At 52.0% G+C, this 17,396-nt stretch overlaps 1 protein-coding gene across 1 annotated transcript in view; it reads left to right on the forward strand.

Annotated features, from left to right (window-relative positions):
- The window catches only part of SCNN1A (sodium channel, non-voltage-gated 1 alpha subunit), a 24,862-nt gene extending 9,569 nt beyond the window's left edge, over positions 1 to 15,293 (forward strand). The window contains exons 5-15 of the mRNA XM_010845198.1: positions 7 to 37; positions 1,579 to 1,772; positions 6,914 to 7,017; positions 7,624 to 7,787; positions 8,206 to 8,304; positions 8,504 to 8,621; positions 12,581 to 12,659; positions 12,784 to 12,841; positions 12,971 to 13,026; positions 13,397 to 13,472; positions 13,885 to 15,293. Coding sequence (XP_010843500.1) covers positions 7 to 37; positions 1,579 to 1,772; positions 6,914 to 7,017; positions 7,624 to 7,787; positions 8,206 to 8,304; positions 8,504 to 8,621; positions 12,581 to 12,659; positions 12,784 to 12,841; positions 12,971 to 13,026; positions 13,397 to 13,472; positions 13,885 to 14,265 — 1,360 coding nt within the window. The 3' untranslated portion in view covers positions 14,266 to 15,293. The remainder of the gene's footprint in view (positions 1 to 6; positions 38 to 1,578; positions 1,773 to 6,913; positions 7,018 to 7,623; positions 7,788 to 8,205; positions 8,305 to 8,503; positions 8,622 to 12,580; positions 12,660 to 12,783; positions 12,842 to 12,970; positions 13,027 to 13,396; positions 13,473 to 13,884) is intronic.
- The last annotated feature ends 2,103 nt before the right edge of the window (positions 15,294 to 17,396 follow it).

The following is a 17,396-nucleotide window of genomic DNA, read 5'->3' on the forward strand; positions in this document are numbered from 1 at the left end:
GGTGAACTGGAAGGACTGGAAGATCGGCTTCCAGCTGGTAAGGCCCCGCCACCCCTCCGCTACCGCCCCGCCCCGCCACTGTCCGGAGGCCCCGCCCCCTCCCCGCCCCAACCCGCTGGTTCCGCCTGCGCGCCCGAGTCGGCTTAGCTCCCCGCCCTCCACCACCAGCCTTCGCTGCCAATGATACGAGGCGGCAGTCCGCGCGCTGGCAAGATAAATAGGTTACATACACGAATAAATTTGAAAATTAAAATTAAATAACGTCTCTCTGGGCGCCAGCTTGTGGAGACTCCTCGCTGGGGGCCTCTGTGGGAGCGTTTATGGGGATGGGAAGCCAGATCTACTGTGGAAATGCTGTTTCTGAATACTGATCCCCAGTGTGGGACTCACTTGGGACCTTCCAGGGTGATGAGGCATTGGGGTTCCTGCAGGCCCAAGACAGGATTGTTGTTGCTGTTTAGTCGCTCAGTTGTATCTGACTCTTGGCGACCTCTTAGACTGTAGTTCACCAGGCTCCTCTGCCTATGGGATTTCCCAGGCAAGAAGATTGGAGTGGGTTGCCATTTCCTTCTCCAGGGGATCTTCCCGAACCAGGGATCAAACCCAGGTCTCCTACATTGACAGGCAGATTTTTTACCACTGAGCCACCGGGGAAGCCCATATATCTCAGATCAGATCAGTCGCTCAGTCATGTCCGACTCCTTGCGACCCCATGAATCGCAGCACACCAGGCCTCCCTGTCCGTCACCAACTCCCAGAGTTCACTGAGACTCACGTCCATCGAGTCATATATATATCCTCTCTCTTAAGCCTCCCTCCCATCTCCATTTATTTTTTTAGTTTTCTTGCTATCCTCTCCTTATTCTCTGTCGTGGGCTTCCCCGGTGGCTCCCTGGTGGCTCAGACAATAAAGAATCTGTCTGCAATGCGGGAGACCTAGGTTCGATCCCTGGGTCAGGAAGATCCCCTGGAGGAGGGCATGGCAACCCACTCTAGTATTCTAGCCTGGAGAATCCCCATGGACAGAGGAGCATAGCAGGCTACAGTTCATGGGGTCGCAAAGAGTCTTACACGACTGAGTGACTAAGCGCACACACACACATATATACATATACACACACATATATATTTATGGCTGATTCATGTTGTATGGCAGAAACCAACATAATATTGTAAAGAAACTATCCTCCATTTAAAATAAAAAAAATAATAAAGATTTTTTAAAAAGGGAGCGAAGCAGAGAGACGGTACCCAGAGACCAGGGTTCCAGTCCCCTCTTTGATACTGGGACAAACTGCTTGATCCCTCAGTATTCCCATCTGTGAAATGGGGAGAAGAATCCTTGCTTCACCCCCCTCAGAGGCTGCATAAATGACCCCAAGGTGTGTGCAGCTTCCAGTCTCCTCCATCAATCCCGTGCTCTCTAGGTCTGCTGTCTTCCAGGCTTCGGCTTCTCCCAGCCTGGCTCCCCGCCCCTATCTATCAGTCTTTAGGACCCCAGACCATTCATTGCTTAACCTTGCCCCGCCCTGCTTACCCTTGCTGCTGGTTCTCTGATGCTCTGGTCTCTGTGTCCAGTGCAACCAGAACAAATCGGACTGCTTCTACCAGACGTACTCGTCAGGGGTGGATGCTGTGAGAGAGTGGTACCGCTTCCACTACATCAACATTCTGTCCAGACGGAGACAGGACACCTCTCCCTCGCTGGAGGAGGACGTGCTGGGCAAATTCATCTTCACCTGCCGCTTCAACCAGGACTCCTGCAATGAGGCGTGAGTTTTCCCTGCTGCCAGGCTTCCTGCTCTGCCCCCTCCCCCCACCTCCCCCCCTGGTCTCCTTTGCTGGAGCATCCTGAGACCCAGCATGGAAGGCACCCTGGAGTGCTGGTTGAATAACTGAATGCCTGCAGGTGGGGAGGAAGGGAAAGTATTGACCTCAGGTCCAAACCTGTGCCTGGGGAATGGCCTTGCAGGACACGTGTGGCTCCCTGGGTCTGCGGCAGTGTCAGATGGGAGCCTTGGGAAGGCTGGGCTTGAAGTCTGGCTTTGAGAAACCAAGGACTGAAGCATGGCTCCCTGTTTTTCTGAGGCCTCTTTCTCACTGGCATCAAACTCGAGAATACCTGAAAGGTCGTGTGGGCCCCTGCTCCGCTGCCTCAGATAATGCAGGCAGCAGTGGGTGGCGGACACAGCATGGACTGAATCAGGGACTAACCCTGAGTTCCTGCTCTGGCTCTCTTTCTTCTGGACCAGGTGACTCTGGGCATTCACTCCAGTCTTCAGAGCCTATTTCTTTGTTTGTGAAATGGAGGGAAAGGAGATTCTTTCAGTGTTCATTGAACCAATATTTTTGACTTTCTGGACTATGTGCCAGTCACTGTTTTGGGCATTTGGGATACATCAAAGAAGAAGAAAAATATCCTTGCCCTTCGGACACTTTTTCTTTCTTTGACCACACTTGGTGGCATGCAGGAGGATCTTAGTTCCCTGAGCCGTGCTCCCTGCACTGGCATCTCAGAGTCTTAACCACTGGACCACCAGGGAATTCCCTTGACACTTTTTCTTAAGCGATGAACTTGATAACATCTGTCTTTGAGTACATGAGATAAGGAGTTTGAGGGCACTTTATACACTGCAGTGAGTCGTGGGTCTCGTTGTTAGTGGGAAGTCACAGTCATGCAGGTGAAGTGACTTGCCCTAGGACAGGCTTGTCCTGTCCTAGGCTTGTCCTTGTCCTAGGCTTGCCCTAGGACAGCCAGAGCCTAGGGCCCCCCTCACACTACTGCACTGCCCGCCTGGCATTCTTTCAGTCACATCTCCTTCCATGATGTCTTTGCAAAGAGGTCATGGTTGCAGCCAGCTCTCTGAGGGCTGGGGGGGAGGCTAAGAGTAAGGGAGGTCCCCTTCTGTAGCCGCTGCCCGCCCCCACCCTGCCTTCCGTATTCCTCGAAGTTCAGGCACTGTGTCCCTGCCTCTACCCAGCTGGGGAAGAGCCCAAGGCAGCATCTCCACCTCACAGGGACCCTGTCCCTTCCTTGTCACTGAAGACTGTTGGCAGGGCCAGGTGTCACCTGCTTCTGCCCGCCCCCTCCCCTCACCTGGAGCACACACTCTGCCCACACACACCTTTGTTCCTGTCTCCGGTTTGTGTGTGTGTTTGAGGACAAGTAAGACAGTAGCAGCACCTGAGCCTGTGGCAGCCCACAGCTGCCACCGAGTGGCTCTGTCACCCTCTCGCTTTGCCCGCCCCAGGCTCCCGCCTTCTCATCAATGGAAAGTCCATAGTTCATCTCAGTCTTGACACTTAGGTCACTTCCTCACTGCAGAGCCTCATCAATTCTCACCAGGGTTATCATAACCCCCCAGTCTGTCTCTCCACCTCTTGAGCCTCCTTTATTCTGCGACTGCAGGAAGCTTTACTCTTCAGCGTTCTGCCTGCACTTCACTGCACTTAACTGTTCCAGACAGTCCTGTGTGAAATCTGTCAGTGTCTCTCTGGCCTTCAGGATCGAGTTGAAGTTCTTTATCATGGCTTTCTCAGCCCTCTCCTACTCTGTGTTCAATTCTCTTGCCTCTCTCTCTATGATCTTTTCTTTAATAACAGCTTTATTGAGTTGTACATCGCATACCACAAAATTCATCCTTTGAATGGATATAATTCAGTAGTTTTTACTGTATTTACAGAATTGTGCAACTATTAACACTGTCTAATTTTAGAATGTTTTCCTGTCTCCCTATGTTGTCTCCTCCTCCAAGCCTTGGGAACCACTAATCTACTAACCACTGTCTCTATGGATTGCCTACTGGGGACATTTCATATAAATGGAATCACATAATATGGGGTCTTTTGTGACTGGCTTCTTTCACTTAGTAAGGTTTATCCATGTTGCAGCATGTATCAGTAATTCCTGCTTTTCTTTTTTTTTGACTTCGTCACAAGGCAAATCCTAGTTCTCTGACCAAGGATCCAACCCTGGTTCCCCCTGCAGTGGAAGTGTGTAGCCCTAACCACTGGACTGCCAGGGAAGTCCCCCAGTTCACCTCTCTTTTTCACTAAATAGTCTTCAATTGTATGCTTATGCCGCATTTAGTTTATCTATGCTTTGGTGGATGAACGTTTGGGTGTCTTTCACTTTCTGGCTCTTACGAATAATGCTGGATGCTGCTATGAGCATTCCTGTACACGTGTGTGTATGGATGTATGTTTTCATTTCTCTCAGGTAGATACCTAGGAGTGGGGCTGCTGGGTCACATAGTAATTCTATATTTAATATTTAGAGGAATGTTAGACTGTTTTCCAGGTATCTGGGCCATTTTACATTCCTACCAGCAGTGTGTGAGGGTTGCAAATTCTCAACATCCTTGCCTTGTTATATCTGTCATTTTGGCTTTAGCTGTCTTAATGATTCCCTATACCCCCTTTTTTTTTTTTTGGCTGCACCATGAGGCTTGTAGTATCTAGCCCCGACTAGGGATTGAACATGGGCCTATAGCCGTGTAAGTGCTGAGGGCCGCTGGACCACCAGGGAAATCCCTGATTTCCTATACTCTTAATAGAAAATTTATATAGCCCTTACCCAGTGCTAAGCACTGTTCTGCTGCTACTGCTGCTAAGTCGCTTCAGTTGTGTCTGACTCTGTGCAACCCCAGAAACAGAGGCCCACCAGGCTCCCCCGTCCCTGGGATTCTCCAGGCAAGAACACTGGAGTGGGTTGCCATTTCCTTCTCCAGTGCATGAAAGTGAGAAGTGAAAATGAAGTTGCTCAGTGATGTCTGACTCTTAGCGACCCCATGGACTGCAGCCTACCAGGCTCCTCTGTCCATGAGATTTTCCAGGCAGGAGTACTGGAGTGGGGTGCCGTTGGCTTTTCCGAAACACTGTTCTAGGTTTCATTTAATCCTCCCAGAATCCCTATGAAGTCAGTACTAGTATCATCCCCATTTTACAGGTGAGGAAGCTGCGACACAAAGAGATCAAGTGCTTGGGCTGGTCCCCTAGCTGACAGTCGTTAGAGCTGGGGTTCAAGTCCAAGTAGCTTTGCCCTGGAGTCCGTACTCTTCACCATCATGTCACACTGCTTCTCATACACTCTCGTAATGCACTTGATGTGTTTCCGTTTACATGTGTTTTTACCAAGTGTGTGTGTAATGTGGACATAAATGGTGTTGTATTATGTACATCATGTTGCCCTTCACTTTTTAAACTAAGCTCTGTGAGTTTAAGATTCAGTCTGTGGTCTGCTCTATGGATTCCACCTGCTGCGGACAGCCTGTGGTGTCCCTGTCCCTTCCCCTCTGAGCAGGGCTCCCAGGCCTTGTAGGACTGGCCTCTTCCTCTTTCGTCCCTCCTTGAGCACAGCCTGTGTTCTGGAAACGCTGCCATCCTAGCTCTTCCCAGAATGTGCGCTAGTATTTCACATTTGAGCCTGCTTTTTGAGGGCAATGAACTATTCCAGATCGTTGAGCTCCATCTCCTCATTTTATAGATGAGGACAGTGAGCTTAAGGAAAATGGTTTGCTTAAGGCTGTATAGGCATCGCTCCCGCTCCCATCTCCGTCCAGCCTGCTTCCCTCCCCTACTTCTCTTCCTTCCTCCTCTACCACCCCCAGCCCAAAGACCTGTTCCCCTCTTCTCCCTCCCGCCCCCATGGCTGGGGAGTTAGAACAGATAACCCCTGTTGGCTGAGGAGTTCAGTTCAGTTGCTTAGTCGTGTCTGACTCTTTGCGACCCCATGGACTGCAGCACGCCAGGCTTCCCTCTCCATTACCAACTCCCGGAGCTTGCTCAAACTCATGTCCATTGAGTTGGTGATGCCATCCAACCATCTTATCCTCTGTCGTCCCCTTCTCCTCCTGCCTTCAATCTTTCCCAGCTTCAGGGTCTTTTCTAATGAGTCAGTTCTTCGAATCAGGTGGCCAAAGTATTGGAGTTTCAGCTTCAGCATCAGTCCTTCCAATGAATATTCAAGACTGATTTCCTTTAGGATGGACTACTTGGATCTCCTCGAAGACCAAGGGACTCTGAAGAGTCTTCTCCAGCACCACAGTTCAAAAACATAAATTCTTCGGTGCTCAGCATTTTTTATAGTCCAACTCTCACATCCATACATGACTACTGGAAAAACCATAGCTTTGAGTTAGATACCCCCTGTTCCCTTGTGGGCTCTGGCTGCGTCTGCACAGCCTCCCCGTTGGGGGACGTGTGATTTGCTGTCGAATCATGTTCCTATTGTAGCAACACAAATCTGGGACTCCTTTCTCTCTGTTCCCAAGCCTGTCCCAGCCCTGCTTTGTACCTCCCAGTGGGAGGCATGCCATTGCAAGACCTGTTCCTGCCCTTGGATCTGACCTTCCTGGTCTCACTGTCTTGCCCCACCCCACTCCCCCACCACTTCCTTTCTCTTTTGTTCATTCATCAACTATTTGTTCCCGATCTCCTGCGTCTCCTACATGCCAAGAACCATGCCATTAACCCAGAGATGATTCAGCCATGAAGGTGATGTGTTTCCTGTCTTCAAGGAAATTATAATCCGAGTGGGGAAGTAAGATATAGACGTGTGAGAAGCCAGGGATGCTGCAAGAATTCATAATGTAGTGTAGCACCAAGATGGGAGAGGCCACAAGGCCAATGAGGTGGGGTGGCCTGGGGGGCAAGCCTGGGCGAGAAGGTAGCTGACCCGGGTTTGAGTCCTGTCTCATGCTTGCTGCTTGTGTCACCTTGGGCAGCTACTTGACCTCTCTGAGGCCGTGCCTCCTCTCTTGTGAAGTGGGGATGATGCCTAGTGAGAGGGCCTGGGTGAGGCTTCAGCACCTCGTCCACACATAGTAGGTGATCAGGAAACAAAGGGCTCTGAAAGTGCTCTCCCTGACCCCTGCACCTTCCCCTCTGACCCCTCTTTCTCTCTCCTGAATAGGAATTACTCTCATTTCCACCACCCGATGTATGGAAACTGCTACACTTTCAACGACAAGAACAGCTCCAACCTCTGGATGTCCTCCATGCCCGGGGTCAACAACGGTGCGCTGTCCCGACCCCAGCCCCATCCCCTCCGCTGCCCTGTGTGCCCACATCTACCTGCCTTGAGCTCCTGTCCTAGAAATGCTCCAGGCCTCACTACAGCCCTTCTGTATCCTGGAAAATCCTCTTTGCTTTTTCTCCCCTGTGGGTATCACGTATTCCATCCCAGGTGTGACAGGAATCCTGTCCTGGCTCTGGCTGGCCCTGCACCCCAAATCCAGCTCGTGCGTGTACATGCTTGGTCACTAAGTCGTGTCTGACTCTTTGCGACATCATGGGCTGTAGCCCATCAGGCTCCTCTGTCCATGGAATTCCTAGGCCAGAATGCTGGATTGGGTTGCCATTTCCTTCTCCAGGGGATCTTCCTGACCCAGGGATCGAACGCATGTCTCCTGCATTGTCAGGTGGCTTCTTTACCACTGAACCACCAGGGAAAGCCCCCGAATTCAGCTCAGGGGTTGCCAAATCCATTTGCAGGTCTTCCTTAACTTGCTGCCCTGGGAGGCTTAGAGACTAGGCAGGGTGGGAGGATGGGTTTCCACACCCTGATGCTTCTCTCAACCAATGTGCCCTGCCCCCTGGCTCTGTTCCCCCCGTTCTCCCCAGGTCTGTCCCTGACACTGCGCACAGAGCAAAATGACTTCATCCCACTGCTGTCCACGGTGACCGGGGCCCGGGTGATGGTGCATGAACGGGATGAGCCTGCCTTTATGGATGATGCTGGCTTTAATCTGCGGCCTGGCGTGGAGACCTCCATCAGCATGAGTAAGGCAAGGATGCTGACCGGGAGACCTGGGGAGGACCCCAGATGAGGGGCAGAGAGAGGGCTTAGAGGGTGACAGCTAGAGGGCCAGAAGAAGTTGTGATGGGTGAGCTTCGAGCATGTAGCCGTCTTCAGGAGCAGAAATCTGGGGCGAGGGGCCGGCCAGGCCGAGTGTGCATTAGGAAGTAGGTTTCTGAGGACTACACGTGGGATGAGAACACCGGGAAGGGGTTCAGAACATGCTGAGGGTTCCAGGGGATGCTCCAGGCCCAGTGTCCTTGGTAGCTGTGGGGGCATGTTGTTAAATGACCAGGCAGGTAGGAAAGATGGCGGGAAGGACATACAGCCAGGGACTGAGGGAAGACTGAGGTCAAGAAGAGGCCTGGACCACTTGCTCTGACCGCTTGGTGTCTCTGGGTTCTTAGGAAGCTGTGGACAGACTTGGGGGTGACTATGGCGACTGCACCAAGAATGGCAGCGAGGTCCCAGTGGAGAACCTTTACAATACCAAGTACACGCAGCAGGTGAGGCCCAGCCTGTTTCCATGGCAACCAGCGTGGGTCAGCCGTAGCCACCAGGAGTGCGTGATGGGCGATGGGGACTGTGGAGAGAGGGGTGGAGGTGCACTGGTGGGGCTGGTTTGTCCTCCCCTCCCCTGCCATCTGGGGCTGTGTGGGGGTGGGCAGGCCTGACCCCGTCCCCCTTCGTGCTTCCCTCCCCCAGGTGTGCATCCATTCGTGCTTCCAGGAGAGCATGATCAAGGAGTGTGGCTGTGCCTACATCTTCTACCCGCGGCCCGATGGCGTAGAGTTCTGTGACTACAGGAAGCATAATTCCTGGGGTGAGACTGCGGGAGGCCGGCCCCCATTCCCACCTGAGCCCAGGACTATCCCAGGAGCCCTGCACTCTCAGTGCCCCCTCTGTGGCTTCCGGCTCCCACGTTCTCCAGCCGGTTCTCCCACTGACTCCTGTTTCCCAGTTCTTAGATGCCACCCTGTCCATTTTCCTCTCACTCTCTCCTCTCTGTCCCTCCCTCACTGTTTTTCTCTCTCTTTTGACTTCTGTGTGTTTATAATTGGATGTCCCCATTTAAAAATAACTTATGGGACTTCCCTGGTGGTCCAGTGGTTAAGAATTCACCTTGCAAAGAAGGGGACGCAGGTTTGATCCCTGGCTGGGGAACTAAGATCCCACATGCTGCAAAGCTACTGCGCCCATGAACCATAAATAGAGAATCCGTGAGCCAAAAGGAAAGATCCTCATGACACAATTAAGACCTGACCCAGCCAAATACATAAATAAGCAAATATTTTTTTTAAAATAAAAATAACTTGCAGCAAAAGGAAAGAAGAGCATGTGAGGAAGATCTCCCTGGGTTCCTTGCTCTGCAGGTAGCATCCTGCTCACTCCCTAGGGTACCAGCAGGGCTGTTGCTGGGCGCTAGTGAGACAGTGCTGGGTTCAGGAAGAAAAGACTAGAAATTGTGTGAATCTGCCTCTTTCCCTAACACCTTCCAGTTTATGTATGTTTCATCATGCACATAATATATCAGTTCAATAGGAGCAGGTGTATCATTTAGAAATGACTTGTGGAAGAATTAAAACATTACAACTAGAGGAGAGCGCAGTCAAAAGAATCTGGAAGACACTAGACTCTCCTCCTGGCCCTGGTCTAGGAGCAGATCAATCTCTTTTCCTTTTCTTTACAGCTGAGTTATTCAGCAGGGAAGCTGAGAGAGAAAGAAAGTCCCCAGCAAGAGAACACAGAACATAGCGGGCACACATAGAACATAGAGGGTGGGCGTCCTTGGTCCACACCCCCTTATCTGGCCTAGCCGACCCCTCCGAGGGCACAGGGCAGGGACACGATGGACCCCAGGGTGGAGAGCAGCCTCTGTCTGTGCATCTCTGCCTGCTTTCTTTCCTGGTGCTGCTCTCTCAGTCCTTCCCCGACCCGTGCCCTGCAGTCTCAGCCTCTGATTTCTGGCTTTCTGGCTTTGGAGAATCACAGCGCATCTGAACTGGAGGGAAGTTCAGAGGCCGTCTTGCTTGATGGGCCCCTTTCTCAGATGAGCAAGCTGAGGCCCAGAGGGAGGACGGGATGTCCCAGGACATGCAGAGCGGGCACTCTGCCCACTGTTCCCCGGGCCCCCAAATGCTGATTGCTAAGTGGTTGTGAGTTTGAAAAAGATCCTTGAGAGAAAAATGACCTTGCTATTTGCTAGAAGCTCTGAGGATAAAGGAGAGAAACTTGGCTGAAGATACAGTCTGCTGAGTTTCCTAAGGACTGCTTGCTCCCCAGCCTAATTGCTTCCCAGTCTTTCTAATTAAAGATTAATTCTGTGATTAATTATATACCCTGGTATTCAGAGGGATTTGGGTCAGAAATGAAGAAGGACCCAGGTGACTGAAAGTATCAAGAATAACAAAAAAACCTTACTTAGAACCTGGGAAACGGGTGAAGGGGGAAGCTATGGTCCCATTGAAAGTGAAAGTGAAACTCGCTCATTCACGTCCTACTCTCTGTGACTCCATGGACTGTATAGTCTGTGGAATTCTCCAGGCCAGAATACTGGAGTGGGTACCCTAGCTGTTCCCTTCTCCAGGGGATCTTCCCAACCCACGGATCGAACCCAGGTCTCCTGCATTGCAGGTGGATTCTTTACCAACTGAGCTATCAGGAAAGCCCTTAAAAGTGAAAGCCTCCCAGTCATGTCTGACTCTTTGTGACCCCATGGACTATACAGTCTATGGAATTCTCCAGGCCAGAATACTGGAGTGGGTAGCTTTTTCCCACTCCAGGGCATCTTTCCAACCCAGGGATCAAACCCAGGTCTCCCGCATTGCAGGTGGATTCTTTACCAGCTGTGCAACAAGGGAAGCCCATGGTCCCATTATTCTTTTTTTGGTAACAGGTGTATTGAGATAATTCATTTCCTGGATAACTCACTCACTGACAGTTTACAGTGCAATTTTAGTATTATGTGTGCCTAGTCACTCAGTTGTGTCCGATCTCTGTGATCCCATGACCTGTAGCTCTTCAGTTCCTCTGTCCGTGGAGATTCTCCAGGCAATACAGTTTTAGTTTTTTTGCACAGTCGTGGAACTGTGTGACAATTGTTGTAATCAGTTTACAGCCTTCTCACCGCTCCAAAAAAAAAAAAATTTGTACCCGTAGTGGTCTCCAAGCTTGCCATTCCCTGTATCCACAGGGCCTCCCCCTACCCCCCTGCCCCGGCCCCTCAGAAACACTCAATTACTTTCTATCTACTATAGATTTGCCTCTCCTGGACATTTCATAGATCACAATATATGATCCTTTGTGATTGGCTTCTTGTACTTACCCTTAATATTTTCAAGGTTCATCCACCTGGTATCAGGTGTTCATCCACCTGGTATCAGGGCTTCCCTGGTGGCTCAGCTGGTAAAGAAGCCGCCTGCAATGTGGGAGACCTGGGTTGGGAAGATGCCCTGGAGAAGGGAAAGGCTACCCACTGCAGTATTCTGTCCTGGGGAATTCCATGGACTGTAGTCCATGGGGTTGCAAAGAGTTGACTGAGTGACTTTCACTTTCACTTTCCACCTGGTAGCATATATCAGTCCTTCATTCCTTTTTATGGCTGAATAATATTCATTATATGGATAGACTGTATCTTGTTTATCCATTTATCAATAAATGGACGTTTGGGTTGTTTCCCCTTTTTAGCTGTTGGGAACAATGCTGCTATGAACATTTGTGTACAAGTTTTTGTGTGGTCAATTTTCAGTTCTCTGGGGTGTGGAATTGCTGGGTCATTTAGTAGATTTAGGGTTTCCCCAATGGGTCAGTGCATAAAGAATCTGTGGGCAATGCAGGAGACGAAGGGGACACGGGTTTGATCCCCGGCTTGGGGAGATCTCCTGGAGAAGGGCATGACAACCCCCTCCAGTATTCTTGCCTGGGAAATCCAATGGACAGAGGAGCCTGGTAGGCTAGAGTCAGACCCGATTGAGCAACTGGGCACACGTGCATGCAGTATAGTATTTTATGTTTAACCTTCTGAGGAACTGCCAGACTGTTTTCCACAACAGTGGCACCAATTTATATTCCCAGCAGCGATGAGTTCCAATTTCTTCATGTCCTCATCGACACTTGTCATTGTCCTTTTTCACTGTAGACATCTTGGTGGTGGTGGTTTAGTCACTAAGTCGTGTCCAACTTTTCACGATCCCATGGACTATAGCCCACCAGGCCCCTCTGTCCATGGGATTTCCCAGGCAAGAACGCTGCAGTGGGTTGCCATTTCATCTCCAATAGCCATCTTAGTGGGTGTGAAGTGGTATCTCATTGTGGTTTAATTTCATTATTCTTATACAAAAATTGTTCCCACTTTTCTTTTTCACTTTTCAACATTTGTCTGTATCCAGAATTTGCCTGCAGTGTGGGAGACCCATGTTCAATCCCTGGGTTGGGAAGATCCCCTGGAGAAGGAATGGTAACCTATTCCAGTATTCTTGCCTGGAGAATCCCATGGACAGGGAACCCTGGGTGGCTATAGTGCATGGAGGTGGCAAAGAGCTGGACCCATGCCTGAGCGACTAACACTTTCACTTTAACAAAGGTGTAACCTGTTGTTTTTATTTTTTGCTGGACGTGGCTTTATTTCTTAAACATGTTCTGGTGCTGTCACTCAGGAGCCCTTCCTGTTTTGCTCCATAATACTCTTCTGCAGTGGGTGCCAGGGGTCTTGGGAGACCTGGAGGGTGTGGGTGGAGAAGGTGGAGGGGGCCTAGGAAAATGAGCACCTCTCTGCACCCTCAGGCTACTGCTACTATAAGCTCCAGGATGCCTTCTCCTCAGACCGCCTGGGCTGTTTCACCAAGTGCCGGAAGCCATGCAGGTGAGCATCCCCTCCTGGAGCCCAGGTTGGTCGTCTGGGTACCACAGAGGATCCTTGGTCCAACTTTGAATGGGAGAGCCCCACCCCTCCCCCCTCACTGAGCACCTTCTCCATCCCCTTGTAGTGTGACCATCTACAAGCTCTCTGCCAGTTACTCACAATGGCCGTCCGCGACATCCCAGGTAGAGTATGTGTGTGTAGCACTGCGGTCGTCTCTGGGCATATGTGTATGAGTGTGTTTGACCCCACCCCCAGCTCTGTAAGCCTGAAGAGTACGGGGGTGACCCCACTGACACCTCATCCCCTCCCAGGACTGGGTCTTCCAGATGTTGTCCCGACAGAACAACTACACCATCAAGAATAAAAGGTCAGTCCTACCCTGATCCTGGGCTTCCCTGCCCGCTAATGCAGGAGTCTCGGGTTTGATCCCTGGGATGGGAAGATCCCCTGGAGAAGGAAATGGCAACCCCCTCCAATATTCTTGCCTGGAGAATTCCATGGAAAGAGGAGCCCAGCGGGCTCCAGTCCATGGGGTCCCAAAAGAGTCGGACACGGCTGAGTGACTAAACAGTAATAATAATTCCTTTCCCTGGGTCCCAGCCCTGGGAAAGGAATCTGTGGGAGGGAAAGCAGACCGAGGAAGAGGGATGGGTACAGCTGATTGGAGGAGAGTGTTTTTGAGCAGCAGAGAAATTAACCCTGGGCCGTCTCTTCCCACCCTCTCCCCTACTCCAAAGGGATGGAGTTGCCAAACTCAACATCTTCTTCAAGGAGCTGAACTACAAATCTAATTCTGAGTCTCCCTCAGTCACGGTGCGTCCTGCCCCACTGAGCCTGGGATTCTCTGGGGGCGGGGGGTCTTAGTCAGGGGGCTGTCCGTGAACACAGGGGATTACCTCTGTGGGGCCTGAGGGTTTGGGCCTCGAAGGTGGGGGACCAAGGGAAGGGGAGAGGGTGAGCATTAGAAGGGTGGAAAGATGCCTGTTGGGGTGAAGTCTGGGGTAGGGGGAGTGCTGGATGATGGGGAGAAACCTCTCGAGACAAGCCTGGATGTTAGCCATCCCCACAGTGGCCTCATTCTTGGTTTTCCCTGGAAGAAACCAGCCAGCAGTCCTGTGCTTCCAGAGGAGGGGAGCAGAGGCCAGGGGCCCTGGGGTCAGGAGAGGCCAAGGGGAGTGGAGATGGGCTCCCTGCCAAGTGCTCAGCGTGCCTCTCTCCCTCACAGATGGTCACGCTCCTGTCCAACCTGGGCAGCCAGTGGAGCCTGTGGTTCGGCTCCTCCGTGCTGTCCGTGGTGGAGATGGCTGAGCTCATCATTGACCTCCTGGTTATCACCTTCCTCATGCTGCTCCGGAGGTTCCGAAGCCGATACTGGTCCCCAGGCCGAGGGGGCAAGGGCACCCAGGAGGTGGCCTCCACTCCAGCCACCTCCCTCCCCTCCAGTTTCTGCCCCCACCCAGCTTTCTCCTCCTCATCCCCGCCAAACCCGGCCATCTCCCCGGCCTTGTCAGCCCCTCCACCTGCCTATGCCACCCTGGGTCCCCACCCAGCTCCATCAGGCTTGGCAGAGGCCAGCACCTCTGCCCACGCTCCGGGGGAGCCCTGAGAGGGAAGGACGGTATCCCCTCCCCAAGGCAGGCACTTCCCTTGGTGGGAGGGACGCAGCCTTGGCAGGATTCAAGAATGTTTGGCGGCTTCCTGTCAGAGCTGCCCAGCTGCCCCTGGTGTGTGCGTGGGTGGCGGGGAGATGAAGCAGCATGGATGGGGGCTGTGGAAATTGCCTGGAGACCCCCGACCAGCATCACCCCAGTTCCTCCCCGTACCTGCTGGTCTTGCCTCGAGAACACTTTGCTCTCCCCCACCCCACTGCAGCCAAGTCCTCTTTTTCCTTGGATCGGCTGAGCCAAACTTGGATCTCTGACAAACAACTTTCCTAGGAAACAACTGACGACCAGAACAAAACACAGACAAGGGCACACAAAGGCGTGTGTGGTTTCCTTCCTAAAGATGGCTGGATTCGGCCCCAGAATGGCCCTCCACACTGCCTTCCAGTGACACAGGCGTTTGCGCCTCTTCTTGAACTGGGGTGGGGAACCCCACCCCAAAAGCCCCCTCGGTTAGTTGCTAGGCGACTCTGTTTGCCTGACTCCCAGGGCAGGAACTGGGGCAGCCCGATGTATTAAAGACCTGGATTCCCAGTCAGCCTCACTACCCCATCCCCCTGACGGAGCCTCGCCCGGCGCCTCTGCCCTGTGTCCTTGTCCTTTGTAACTCTGCGTATTTGCTCAAGCTATTTCCTTAGCCTGGACGCCTCCCCCGCCCCCATCTGCTGGAGAACTCCTATGCATCCCTGAGAACCCTGCTCGGATACCATTACTTCTGTGAAGGCTTCTTCCCCACCCTGTCTTCCCCAGATCTTACCACTTCCCTCTCCCGTGGACTCCCATCACACACCATCACATCCATGGGAGTGCTGACGCTGCATTTAATTTTCTGTTCATTTGTGTCTGTGTTCCCAGCATGACCGAGCTCACTGTGGTTAGGGATTGAGTCTTATTCATTCATGTATCCTCACTGTCTAGCCCAGTGTCCCGCTTGGAGCAAGTAGGCAGGTACTTAATAAATGTTGTTGCATAAAGAATGTCTGGAGGGACTTCCGTGGGTCAGGGAACTAAGATCCCCCATGCCATAGGGTGTGGCCTAAAAGAAAATGTCTGGAGAGCTGGATGGCACCATGAGGGGGCCAGGGAGTGCGCGCAAGTCCCACAGTTCTGGGTTGGGGAGTGGGGCACAGGACAGTCTCCCATTCCTCTGGCTGCACGATGGGAATAACCATCCTTCAGGGGCCTTGGGAGAGACAAACCGTCTTGCTAGTTCTTCCACGGGCATTGCTGAGCATCTGCTCTGTGCCCATCACCATGTTCAGGTGGGAGGTGAAGACAGGTGCCCTCCATCAGGAGTCCTGCTGTGCAATGCTTGGGGTAAGTGTCCCTGTCCACAGCCTAGACCCCTTTCCTTCCCGACTTTGGTCACCACCATCTGTAATCCTCTCCTGCTGAGTACCACTCACCACCCAGCTGCACCACCCTCACCCGCCTGCCTCTCCATCAGCTGCCCAGTGCCGGTGGAAGAGGATGAGGCTCAGCCCAGCTTCCTGAGGAGCCTCGAAGCCTGTGTATTCTCATTCTCACATCATCACAGACAGAGCAGCAGCGGGCATCTTCCCAGCTTTTAAAGGAGACGCTGAGAGATGTCGGAGTGGTTTCCAGACCCCAACTCCTCCCCCAACACCAGCATCAGCCCTGGGACCCAGGCGTCACCTTCCTCACCCTCCTTTGGGCCGAATCCTGATGCCTTGCTGGCTCTCCTTACCCCGCTACCCACCAACCCTTGTGATCTGCTTGACCTGAGGAGCCACGAGAATCTTGGGAAAGGGGGAGATGGCAGAGGGAGGGGGAAGGTAAAGCTCGTGAGGAGGAAATGATGCGATGACTCTGGACTTCCCTTTCCTAGACTCACAGTGATGAGGGGAAAGTGCTGGTGTCACAACAGTTTCTTCTCTGAACCCTCAGGTTCAGCCTGCTCCTGTGCTCTTTGGCCCCAGCCCGCCCTGCCTCCCTCTCCCCTGACTCAGTGGGCGGGGCCTGTCAGACTAAGCTGGAGCTTTTAAGGATGACAGAAGGCAGCCCCTCCTCCCCATCCTTCCCCTGCCGCCCCGGGTCCTCCTGAGTTTCTCCTGCCAAAAAAGCAGGTCCACCTAAGGGTCTTTCATTCTCCCTTCCATCGGTGTGTTACTCCTGCACACTAACTTTTGGGTCTTTTTTTAACTTTAAAAATAGTTTATTTCCTTCTTCACCAACATCCCCTCCCCCCACACACGTGAACATCCTGACCATTCTTCAAAGCATCACAAATTCAATAAAAACTGATGTTAATGTATTCATCTGACGTGATTCAAGATAAAGTTGATTTTAAAAGCAAACAGATGCCAATTATGGGGGCTTCCCAGGTGGCACTAGTGGTAAAGAACCCACTTGCCAATGCAGGAGACACAGGAGACTCAGGTTTAATCCCTGGGTTGGGAAGGTCTTCAGGAGGAGGAAATGGCAACCCGCTCCAGTATTCTTGCCTGGAGAATCCCATGGACAGAGAAGCTCGGTGAGCTACAGTCCACAAGGTCGAAAAGAATCTGATAAGACTGAAGTGATTTAACATGCAAATGTGGGAGGGGACTAGGGCAGGTACCAGTAACACGGGGCATACATTTTTCTAGAGTGTTTATTTTTTATGTTTTGGCCGCACTGTGCGACATATGGGATCTTGGTTCTCCAACCAGGGATCAAACCCCATGCCTCTTGCATTGGGAGCACAGAGTCTTAACCACTGGACCAGCAGGGAAGTCTCTCTAGTGTTCATTGAAATGGGTAGTGATCAACACATATGCATCATATGAGCAGTTATCCAGAATGAGCACATGCAGGAGAGGGGTGCTGTCTGTTTCCTCCTTTCTAGGTCTCAGGTTGATCAGACAGGTAGAGGAGACAGAGTTCACGCTGTCTCACTTTCCTTATGGAGCTTCTCAGGTGAAGTGACTTGTTCAAGTTCATGATTAATACAGAACCAGGTCTCCCTGTGACACATAGGGTTGGCATGACTGGGCTGGGGCTGGGATCCACGTCACCCCGACTGGGAGTCCAGTGTCCTTTCGATGACTCTGTGCTACTGTGGGGTGTGTGA

The sequence above is a fragment of the Bison bison genome, unplaced genomic scaffold (assembly GCF_000754665.1).
Source record: "Bison bison bison isolate TAMUID 2011002044 unplaced genomic scaffold, Bison_UMD1.0 scf7180017864213, whole genome shotgun sequence".
Taxonomy (NCBI): domain Eukaryota; kingdom Metazoa; phylum Chordata; class Mammalia; order Artiodactyla; family Bovidae; genus Bison; species Bison bison.